Raw genomic sequence first — 12,355 nt, forward strand, 5'->3', positions numbered from 1 at the left:
ATCAGTATAATATTTGCTGACTATAGGCTTTCCAACCAAAGACTTTCACAATCAAGCTAAGTAGAAGTACTCAAATTAACATAAAAGAAAGACATATTAGCTCTGAAAGAATGAATATAAACAATAAAAACATAGAAGGTACAAGTACATTTGTTATTTTCTTTTAAGTTTTGATACACTATTTTTAAGAATTAAATATGTTTTTAATTTTTAAATTTGGACATAAAATTAAAATTTATCATTATCTCAAACCTTAATAAATTTTAATCTCCAAATATTAAATTAATAGTCATAGTCTTTTGAAGCTAATGACACTATTTTTGTTTTAAATTTATTAAACGGTGTTTTAAATCGACATTATTTGAAATGAAAATTTGTTAAAAAATAATATAAATATCTTAAAGGTAAAAAAAAAAATTATCACAGTATAAATTTGTACTCTTTCATGATCTGATATAATTTAACAAAACTTATTTGTGAAGTTTGAGTATTAATGAATTGGAAAAGGAAATAGAAGAATTTGAATAAGCTGACAGATAAAACCCTCACAAGATAAAATTAATGGCACTGGATAGGTTGACAATATTTGATCGCCCAATAAGCAAGATGATAAGTTACCTTTTTGTGTTTTTTTGCGGAGTCATGTGCTAAGCTTTCCATAATTGGTAAGTTTCGTTTGAAATTACTAACTTTACTGAGTATGGTCCCAAACCCCATGCACGTTCATTCCCTATCCCAATAACTTACCCTTTCTCTCTCAACATTCATTCATTCTTTATATTACTCTTCTCTCTTTCCTGCATCTCGAGGATAACTTTTATATCCTAAACAAGCATGACATATCAAGATCAAAAGGGGGAAGAAGAGAAAATACTGGCTATGCCAGATAGTATAATATGAACATCACATACATTGAGGATTAACAATTCTTGGTATTATCGTAAAAAACATATACAATCACTGTTGTTTTATAAACTTTATCGTAAAAATGTCATTGCATGTTTTTATTATCATTCACATACAAAGACATAACCTAATTGACTAATATATATTTTATTGAATAGTTTGAAATGTAAAGGTGTGACATTAGAAGATGTAATGGTGGGTATTGTTTGTTTTGATTTAATTTATATATAATAGTAAATGATTTAGTGAAAATAAAGAGTATTATATTGTTAGGAAAACATTGGCACGGGGTAGGTGCTTGGTTTGTTAGTTGTTGTATTGTAGCTTTGCGGGGAAAGGTAGTCTTATCAAGTTGAATTTGATATTAATTTGTTTACGGTAATAAATAATTGGCATTAGGGAGTGTGGGAAGAAAATGTGAAAGTGTAGCGATGAAGTGGATGTACAAAAAGCACTAGCTTATAATTATAATTGGAGCAGGTGAAATCCAGGAATCGGTCCGGTAAGTGAGCGACATTCCCATGCGAGTGTGGGTGCTCTTCCTTCCTTTCAAATGTCGCACATACTCGTACTTATATATATATATATATATGCTAATCACCACATTCTAATCTCTTTTTTCCTTTCTTTCTTCTTCCCTCTGCCCATACCATACCATCACTATTTATTTTATTCATCATCAACACAACACCTCACCTAGTTAATAATAATAATAATAATATTACTTCTAAAACTTAAAACCACTTCGTATCTCTTCAAACTTCAATCCCAAGTTCCAAGACCACATGCTTTTTGCATATCCACGTTAGCAAATAATACTATCACAGATTGTGCTACCATTATTAATTAGGATTATGCTACCATCCCACACCAAACCAAATCGACAAAAACTACACTACGCGGGCAATTGCTTCCTTCTACCAATCACTAAAAATATACACTTTTCTGGGACTTCAAATTTATCTAGAGATGGGAATTAAACCATATGATATGAGGTAGGCTCAATTTCCCCATCAAATTGCCTTCTAAATTTTCTACTCCCAAAGCTCAACACTTGCACTCATTGGCTTCCAAGATCTCACCACAAACAAAATTACTTGGTTATAAACTGCCTTCTTTTTACACTTCACTCACCTGCCTCTTCTCTCTCTCACTCCTTCACTACCTTCCAACCACATCACCACCTTTAATTTCTTCTCACCTTATATATTTTTTTCCTAAACTTGCTGATTCCATTCTCTAAGCCCATTCATTCCCTCTGCTCTCATAATGAAGGTAGGTCCTCTCTCTCTCTCACTCTCTCTCTTGAGAGACGAAATTATACTGTTATCTTACACTATTATCGTTATTCATCCCATCAGAATGGATGAATGAATGAATATCTTTTTTGTCATTTGCCTCAGTTCCTCAGCTGGATGCAAACTAAAATTTCTGGAAAACAAGATAACAGAAAACCAGACACTTATACAACTACTACTTGTAAGTTTTCTACTTCTTTCATTCTTCTTTTCTTTCTCCCTGCTTGATATGCATGCTTTTTCTAAAATGGCCTGTGTGATCCATGTAAGATTATTCATTGCCTGCTGAAACACACACCACTCCAGCTTCTCTTCCTTCAACGAAATCATCCACGGCAGAAATAGAAGCAAACCTATAGAAAACCAGAGAGACGAACGAATTTATATGTGTCTTCATGTGTTGAATATTTTACTTAATTGTACCAAAGCTAGATTCTTATTTTATTACATGTTTACACTTTCAGATGCATATTGACAATGGTTTTTGAGTTAATTAACTTTTAAAGTGCCTGAAGAAAAAGAAAAGTTAATCATGTATTTCAGAATTCTTCACACAAGTTTTTTGTGAAACTTTTGACCTTTTATGAAGAAACTGATCATCTTTGGAAATGTGCGATCAGATCTATGAAAAAAAAAGCCACCCATGCACCCAGCAAGCATAGGAAATCTTAATCATTTCTATTTCAATTTTTCCTCTTAAAGTTTTTAACCTTTTCATCATAGATCGATCCTAAATCATTACGATCCGAGGTGATATGTGTATATATATTTCTGTCCAATGCTAATGTATGAAAAAAAATTAACATCATATCTAATGTAACCTTTTATTTCTTATTTTTTTTTATTTTGTTTATATACATCTTAAATATATTTTTCTGCAATTGAAGGATACAATAAAAATGCTATAATTCTAATTATAAAAAGTGTGATATTTCCATGGAAGGTTAAGGATCTAAGCTGCCATATACGATCAATTTTTCATATCCCTATACTTTTCTTAGATTATTACGAACTAACTTTCCCATAGTTTAGTAGGTTGGTAGACTAATGATATTTAAATTGACATATCAGAATTATTTTTTACATATGATAAAATTGTATAGTATTTTTTTCCTGATGACTCAAGAATCTATCCTTTTCTATTTTTTTCTTATACTAGTACCTGATACATACATGAATAAAGAGGAATTAAATTATTACAAGAATAATTGTAATGGTTATATTGAGTTACAGTATTAGACTAAAAGAAATTTCTTTATGTAAATTTGTAGGAAGATATTTTATCTATGATTCGTTAATATTAAGTTTTATTTTTAAGTATTTAAGTAGACAAAAATGACTTAACGAACCCGGACGTACGGAGTACTTTGTCCATGTCTACAAGGCATTATTGTCCTAGTTTAACTGCTCAGTATTGGCTGTTCCTCCGCACACATACCAATACATTTCCTACCCTTAACTATCTATAATTTGTATTCAACTTCTATTTTCTTTTTTATCTACAATATATATATATATATATATATATATATATATATATATATATATATATATATAAAGAAGTCTATTTTAAAATATAAGGTTATAACAAACTCTGTTTTTTCCATTGCAATCCATTTGTTCTATTTTTTTTTATTGCATCACTTAACATATTTCTTTCTCCGACTATATTTCTTATATTTTTCCTTTTTTTCAGCTCAATCCATCTAATTTTTACATAAACTATTAATGGGACTTTGGAAAATTTTCATATAACTTGTTCACATGTACCCATACGAGGAATATATAAATATTATATTAGGACTTGTGTGATAATTAGACATTCAAAGTAATTCAGAAATAAATAAAATTGTTCTAATTTACAGATTTGTGTGTGCATGTTTAATATAAGTTATGTTGAAGATATAAATGAATATATTTTTTTTAGCTTTTAAGATAATTTAGTTGTGTTGTTAGAATTGAAAAAAGTTTTAATTTGGGACTTGTCAGATGATGGAAAACAAGAGGGTCGAGAAGAGTTCAGCGATTGGCCTGATGGCTTGCTGGCTATCGGTACATTTGGAAATAACAAGGAAGCAATAGAGAAGTGCATCACTACTAAAGAGGAACCATCCTCCTCTGAGCAAATTCCTGACTTCACTCTTGAAGAAATTGGGAAGCTACAAAAAGAGCTCACTAAACTGTTGAGACAAAAACCTAAAGTGGAAAAGGAAATCGCCCACCTTCCTCTCGACAGATTCCTCAATTGTCCATCAAGCTTGGAGGTTGATCGGAGAATCAGCAACGTAGTTTGCACTGATTCTGAAAATAAAGATGACCACGACGAAGAAGAAGAAAAACAAGAACGAGAAGAAGATGATGATGATGATGAAGAAGACATTGAAAAGACTCTCGGTGTCATACTTGGCAAATTCAAAGAGATTTGTGCAAAAAAAAGTAAGAAAGCAATTGGGAAGAAATCAATTTCGTTTTTGCTGAAGAAGATGTTCGTTTGTAGAAGTGGTTTTTCCCCAACATCCAGCCTTAGAGATACCCTTCAACTACAGGAGTCAAGAATGGAGAAGGTAGGTAGTCTTTTTACCTCCATTGAATTGCATGTATGCATTGCATGAACTGTGTGAATATATAATGTAGCATTTTCTTGTGCAGCTTTTGAGGACGATTCTTCACAAGAAAATAAACACCCAGCATTCTTCTCGGGCACTGTCCCTGAAGCGACTGGAAGACAGGAGGAAGATGCCGATGGAGGAGGAAGCAGAGGCTGAAACTGATGACGGCGGTAAATGGGTCAAGACTGATTCTGAATGTTAGTATAACTTCCTATACAAACTTCTTTCTTGTATATATGTATATGGAGGGACAAGACAAGACAAACCAAATCTCTTTTCCTCTTGCAGATATTGTTTTAGAGATTTAACAAATCCACCTCAATTTTTAACTGCTCTTTCTTTACATCTCTGTCAGGTAAGGTAACCTTCTGTTGTGTCTATGGCTCGTGTAATGTAATTGTAAGTCTTTCAGAAGTACTAATAAATTACTAATTATTTTGTCTCAGATTAAATCAAGAAGCAAGAAGATTATACAAAGCATCACGAGGGAGCGTGAAATGAAACTCATTTTTTTATGAGAGTTTATCTGTGATCTTGCACTGGATCATCAGTGTCAATCTCTCTGCTCTGTCAACACCTACCGCTTCCCTTTGTTTTTTTTTTTTTTTTTTTTCATGATTGTTTCTGAGTATGCAGAGCAACTCATGTTATAGTTAATCGTAAACATCATAACTCCTATCATCACCAATGGTCAAACCTATACATTCTGAACCCACTCTCTTATTTGCTAATTTCTTATCTACTCTCCTTGTAATATCATTGTCACTCAATAATATTCACAACAACATGGACTAGTAAAATACAATTTCTATTCTACTTTAATTCAAAATGTTACATTTTTTATTTTTTAAATGCAGTTTACTATATTATTCAATCACAAATTACTGGACAAGATAAGTTTTATGTAAGTCTTATAATAATTAGGCTAAAAATTATTTCAAAAACAATTTTTAATTTGTCCACAATATAAAGAAAAAAAAACTATAAATATATCTTTAGTCATTAAACTTACATAATAAATTGAAATTTCATGTTTATCAAATTTTGATATATTTTGATCATTTAATTTAAAAAAAATAAATGTAGTTATTTTAAGGCTTAATTGCTTACATGAATTCCAATTTAGTGTCTTGTCAATATCTGCTTTTAAAAATGTTTAAATTGCGTCTTCATATGTTATAATTGCACTAATCACATCTCTTCCGTACGTTAAATTGGTAGAGAAACGAAATTATCTCTGTAGCGACAATGACAGAAAAGTCGGTCACTTTCTTTTCTCTCTCCTATGTCCTCTGTCACTTGAAATGAGACTTTTATATTATTTCATTATAAAGAACAAATGTTATGCAAATATTTAAAGTTTAATAATTTACTTATTCAAAAATTCTTTTTACTAAACAACGGAACCTAAGCACACAACATTAGATTTTTAACGAACATTTTATAACAGTATATATTTATAATATTTTATACTAATAATAATACTAATAATTTTAATTGTAATATTTATTTTTAATTTCTTGACCTATTTCTAATTATAATAAAAATAAAATTCGATGGCCTTAAAATTATCACATAAGTTAAAATACCAGTTTTATACATGCAGAAATTCTCAAACACTAATTCTATAAAAGATATAAAAGAAGCAAAGTAAAAAAGTTGGTAGAGTAAACTCATTATAAAGTTGGAGCAATCTTTTTAGGAATTTAGAAGAAGAAAAAAATGTTCATTTGAAGAAACGATCGGTTTTTTTTTTTTTTATAAATAACGTTTAAATAGTTAAATATTTTATTTAAATAATAAAATATTTATATTTCATCTTAGATACTACATATTATATATATATATATATATATATATATATATATATATGTTACGTGTGTAACTCTAGGTTAAGAGCCAACTGATTGGGCATGACTGCACGCTGAGTCGAGTGGGCCAAGTGATTGGAGTGTAGAAACGAACTTTGCATCCGGTTAGGTATGACATCAGTTAAGCAGAGTTAAGGTGTAATTAATACGGTAGTTGCTATTGATGAGTGGTAAATGTTGACATTAATGGTCATTACAAGGTAAATTAACATGTTTGATTCTTTTAAGTCTTATAATAGAGGTTTGATTTCAAGGTAATGGATATATTTTCTGATAATTGAATTACTTTAGACCTCTAGAGAAAAATTTTGACTTGATCGTCGGAGTATCTTCTGCAGATCACCAGAGCAGGGAGAGGAGCGAACATTTGGCTGGAAAGGAGTGCTACGAAAGAGTCATCCTCGTCCCATTACAGTAGAAACATTTTGGCCACCGTGGGGACGAGGATAGCAAAAACTTCTTTTTCTGTTGCCATGTAAAGTCTTTTGGATTACTCCTGCAACTTTAAAATTAGCCATGTCAGTGTTAAGACCTCAACAAGTGTACCAAATCGTATCAAGTAATTTAAAATGGTAAGACCAAGTATCGCTTTCCCAAGAGACTCACGACACTAAACGGTCATGTAATTACTTAACTAATTAGGACTTTAAAGAACAATTTTGGGGGTTTTTAAATGCAAATGCAATAAGAGTAAATATGAATGCAAATTTGATCAATTGAAGAGAAATGCAAAGGTGAATGGATGATATTGAAAATATGAGATGAATATGTTGTTGGGTTTAGATTTCACCTAATCCCTCTCATGTATATAAGAGTTCTTCTTCTTTATTAAATGTCAATGTCACTTTCTAAATTACTTAGAACCCGATGTCTCGGCGAAAGAAGCATATCCTCAATTACTAGACCATAATGTCTTGCATCCCTAATAATCAATTATGCATTACGAATGAAAGCTTAAGACAACCAAGCGTTCTATCCCTATGTCTAGGCAATAGTTCCCTTGGGAGAAATTCCCCAGATCTTGGTTTCTAGGTATTTTTCAATAACAAAGAAAACCAAAAATCATGTCATGAATGAGTTAAACACAATAAGCATAGAGCAAAGGAGAAAAACCCTAACAGTTAATGAAATAAGCATATATAAATCAGAATCAATTCAAATACATGAGAGTTTAACAAATTACATATTCTCCAACAACAAATAAGGTTTAGTTCTCCATTGTCATGGAGAAACTAGATGTACAATGGAATAAGAATGAAAGATAAACCCTAAAAACTGAATAGGAGAGCTTTCGTATCAAATTCTGCCTCCAAACAGTCGAAAAGTGTAAATTTGCGTTTCTTCTGCCAAAAGATACAAGCCTAACGTGTTTAGGTCCTTAAATAGATCAGAAAACAAGGTCCAAGCCCAACACGCTAGCGCTCAGCGCCCCTACATAAGGCAAGTGAGCGAGCTTGCAAGAAGAGTGGCGCTCAGGGCCCTAAAAGGGCCAACCAGGCGGTTTGCGGCAAGGAAAGCTGGCGCCCAGGCGTGGATGCGGGACTTCAGCTCTGAGGGCCTCAAAAAGGGGCAGTCAAGCGCCAATGCGAGGCTTTGGCGTTGAGGGCCCCAGAAAAGGGCAGTCAGGCGTCCTGCGACTTCTGTAAACTTCTCTTCTGGTGCTTTTTCAGTCCTTCCCGGGTTCCAACTCCTTGGTACTTTAACTCCTCTTCCAAATCATTCTAATTTCCTACAAAATCAAGGGAATTTAGTGATAAAATCATAAGTTCTAACCTCAACTCTCTTTATTCACAAAATAAACTCAAAATAAGGAATCAAGCAAGTTTCTAAGTCAAAAAGGGTTCATTTAGTATCAAAATTAAGTCACAGATAACAGTGAAATCACCCGTTATCACAATCTCAAACTTAGAACTTTGCTTGTCCTCAAGCAAAACAAAATGTAACTTAGCCTTAAAAACACTACAATGGTTCAACATATCATAAAACACATTCTTCTAAGACAAGTAATCACTCATATCTACTCATCATAAAAATGTCAGTCAAGATTTACTGATGCCTTAATTCAATCAAGCTCAACAATGGTGCTCATATACTCACAAAATATACAACAGATGCAAACCTCATAAATGATCAACAACCAAGCAAGAATGTAATCATAAAGTGCATGGAACTATTCCTCACCAAGGAAAGTGTTTCACTCAAGCTCAAAGGTGTATAGTGAGGCGACTCATTCACTCTATTATCATAATGTCACATAAATCAACTTTGCCTTTTATTGAAACACTATCAAACACTCTCACAAGCAAGTTATCATCATGAGGACTTTTCTAGTCTTGTAATGTGGCTAGGCTAAGAAGAAAATTGGTTTTTCTAAAAAACAAAATCCTTGAGTTAAGAGAGTGAACAATTCACAATTTCATCATTTAAAAACAATCTCTATTTCTCTTCTACTGAAGAAACCATTCTTAATTCAATCACAACTTTTCATTCATTGAGCTTTTCCTTCTTTTTCTTCTTCTTTCTTTTTCTTTTACTCAATACTTAGCTCAATGTTCTTTTTCTTTTTATTTTCACAATTTTTCAAATTCCCCAACAACCCCAAACTTGAACCTTTCTCTATACCATACAAATATACTCAAATCAATTCAAGGTAAAAATTTCAATAAGGGTTTTTCACATTTTTAAGCTCAAAGTTCAAAGGATAGAACAACCATTGTTCTTTTTTTGGGTTCAAATATTGCATTGGCTTATATGGGAGAAGAACAAATCACCAGTGGAAAAATGACATTTTATGACAGTAAAAAATGATATACTATGACGTAGTTACTGGAGACATAGTTCTGGGCGTTATAGTAAGTCTGCGCATTTTACAATGTAGCAGAAATTTATGTCATAATAGCTTGGAGATATTATAAAGTAGTTTCTGAAGTTCGTCATAATATGCACAGTTTATTATAACAAATTTTCATTTGTCCGTTATAATATAAAGAGAGATATTATGACGTAGATTTGTTTGTACGTTATAATATGCCAAATTGTATTATGACGTACATTGTTTAGTACGTCATAATATATGTTTTTTTTTTAAAGAAATTTGATTATATCCAATGAAATTATAATCATATTCACGTATTATCATCTCATCCAATCAATTTATAATCAATATAACTTCAAATGAACAAATTCAATGGAACTAACAAAATAGAATTTATTTCAAACATTAAATTGTCTAATATTATTTAATATATCATTTATACATGAAAGTATATATTAAATCCAAATTACATTAAATTGTAGCCAAGTTTCTACTAACACTTAAAATAAAAGAAGCGCAATTCCTTCTAATGTCTTCTGTAGCTTCCATGGGAGATAAATCATTAAAGATCTACAAACCAAGGACACAATATCAAATTATACTCTAGCTACCCTTTGCACCATATAACTTTGATAAATTTTTCTAAACCAAATTCCACAAATATGAAATAAGAAATGAAAAGTTTCACTTGTTGCTCCCAATCAGTACGAATAGAAATGATCGTTAAAGAACAAACTTGAACAATTAGACCACATATGATTCCCAACCAGAGCCCCTACACAAAGAAATTAGCATGAAAACCAAAATTAGGTAATTGCAATGTAAAATTGATCATCACCTATTAACATCAAAGTTATGGTAGAAAAGGATGAACTTTTGTTTACCTTCCCACCAATATGCAATACAAAAGCTAACACAATAGCTGATAGAATTCCAACTAAATAGTATGACCCCAGATTCACAAATGCACCAGTGCCTGAATTATTAATGACAAAGTGAAGAAAAATGATCATACTGTTGGGTTTTAACGTATAAGAGGCAAAAGAATAAAAGGGAAACTGATATCTTTTATTGAGCATAAGCATAAATATTTATACCACATAATTTGTAACTGAATTTTAAAAATATATGCTAAACTAATTAATTTAAATAATGCCTAAAAATTCTCATAAGAAATAGAATATAAATATAATTTTATTTAACAGCTTTGACTTTTTCAACCACATGTTGATTGAGTTACAAAATTCCAATACTCCTCCTTGACTCAAAGTCAACATACTTTAAGTTTTTTCATCCTTGACCGTATCATCTAAAGTTCCTTCACTTTTAGAATTCTCGATCACTTCTGGTTTCTTTATCTTTTCAAGAACTGCGTTTAACTCTGAGTTGTCAGTGTCTTTCACCTTTTCAGTATTGCCTTGTTGCTCCGCATTTTCTGCTTTGGGAAGAGTTGTCTTAGGATGTTTTTCTTTCTCTAATTTTTCTGGTTTAATTTGACTTTCACCAACTTTAACACCCACTAGCTTTACTTTCTTGCCATTCAGAGATGGAGTTCTTTTAGGTCCTCTGACATCTGCATGTACTAATTGCAGTTTGTTTGTTGCTCTCCAAGATTTCTTTTGTCTTCCATATTTCAAAGTTGTGCATACGAGTGATTTCTCTTCAAATTTAGGCAGCCTTTGTACCTGCATATTGTCTTCAACCTTGTGCACAACAAATTGCTCTTTATCAATCAAATTCAAGGCAAAACTCTTGCCTTTCATTTGAACTCTAAATAATTCTTTATTATCTGAATCTTTAATCATGCAACTTTTATCTTCAAATAGAACTTTATAGCCTTTCTCTAGAAGTTGGCCAAGACTCAACAAGTTTTGATCAATTTTAGGAACATATAGAACATCAGTAATTAATTTCAAACCTGTGCAACCTTTGATCGCGATGGTTCCTTTTTCCTTCACTGCTATTTTTGCTCCATTTCCAATTCTGACATTTGTGTTGTACGTTGCATCAAGATTTTTGAATAATTCTTGATGTAGGTCATGTGGTTCGTGCAACCTCTATCAATTAGCCAACTTTCTGTTGATCTTGCAGTAGCAAAGCAAGAAACAACAAAAAGTTCTTTTTCACTGTCTTCAACCGCAGCTTGTACATTCTCTTGTTTTTCTGATGACTTACATATTTTCTCCACATGCCCTAATTGTCCACATTTATGGCATGTCACATCTGGCCTCCACCAACACTTTGTATGTGGATGATTATTTTTCTTACAAAAAGGACATGATGGAAAAATATTAGAGGATTTGTTATCATTTTTGTGGTTGAAACTTCCTGACCTTTTTTTCAGCAATTTAGCTGCTAAAGCCCCTTCAATATGACCTTCTTCTCTCATGAGTCTTCTTTGTTCTAGAGCTTGAAGTGCGGTCAAAAGTTCTGCCAAGGTAATAGTAGGAAGATCTTTTGAGTTCTCCAAGGAAGTTAATGTGGCTTCATATCTTTCTGGAATTGTTACAAGTATTTTTTGAACAATTCTAGAATCACGAATCTTAGTGCCTAGAAGACGTATTTTGTTTGCAATGCCGAGAAGCTTGTCCGCATAATCTTTGATTGTCTCTGAATCTTTCATCCTCTGCATCTCAAGTTCTCGAACCAGATTCAAAGCTTGCATTCCTTTGACTCTTTCATTGCCTTCATACTCTTCCTTCAAAAACTTCCAGATTTCATGTGTCGTTTTCTACATCATTGTTCTGTTGAAAATGACGGGAGATACAGCTGTGAACAAAATTGATTTGGCTTTGGACTTTCGAAGCCTACTTTCTTTGTGATTTTTCATTTGAGCAATTGTAGGATTATCTGGCA

At 32.0% G+C, this 12,355-nt stretch overlaps 1 protein-coding gene across 3 annotated transcripts; it reads left to right on the top strand.

Annotated features, from left to right (window-relative positions):
- The first annotated feature begins 1,813 nt into the window (after window positions 1-1,813).
- LOC106760189 lies at window positions 1,814-5,604 on the top strand. 3 transcript variants are annotated; one of them, XR_002667615.1, is made up of 6 exons: window positions 1,814-2,181; window positions 2,268-2,385; window positions 4,194-4,768; window positions 4,854-5,010; window positions 5,102-5,173; window positions 5,260-5,604. XR_002667615.1 is itself a non-coding variant. In XM_022780190.1 (6 exons), the coding sequence occupies exons 2-5, from the start codon at window positions 2,277-2,279 to the stop codon at window positions 5,119-5,121; spliced, it is 861 nt and encodes a 286-aa protein (XP_022635911.1). In that variant the 5' UTR covers window positions 1,814-2,181; window positions 2,268-2,276; the 3' UTR covers window positions 5,122-5,168; window positions 5,260-5,604. The 3 variants fall into 3 exon arrangements, 2 of the variants coding, with proteins under 2 accessions (XP_022635911.1, XP_014499137.1); XM_022780190.1 differs by having other exon boundaries at window positions 5,102-5,168; XM_014643651.2 differs by having other exon boundaries at window positions 2,310-2,385; window positions 5,102-5,168.
- Window positions 5,605-12,355: the final 6,751 nt, after the last annotated feature.

Source organism: Vigna radiata, chromosome 5 (genome assembly GCF_000741045.1).
Source record: "Vigna radiata var. radiata cultivar VC1973A chromosome 5, Vradiata_ver6, whole genome shotgun sequence".
Taxonomy (NCBI): Eukaryota; Viridiplantae; Streptophyta; class Magnoliopsida; order Fabales; family Fabaceae; genus Vigna; species Vigna radiata.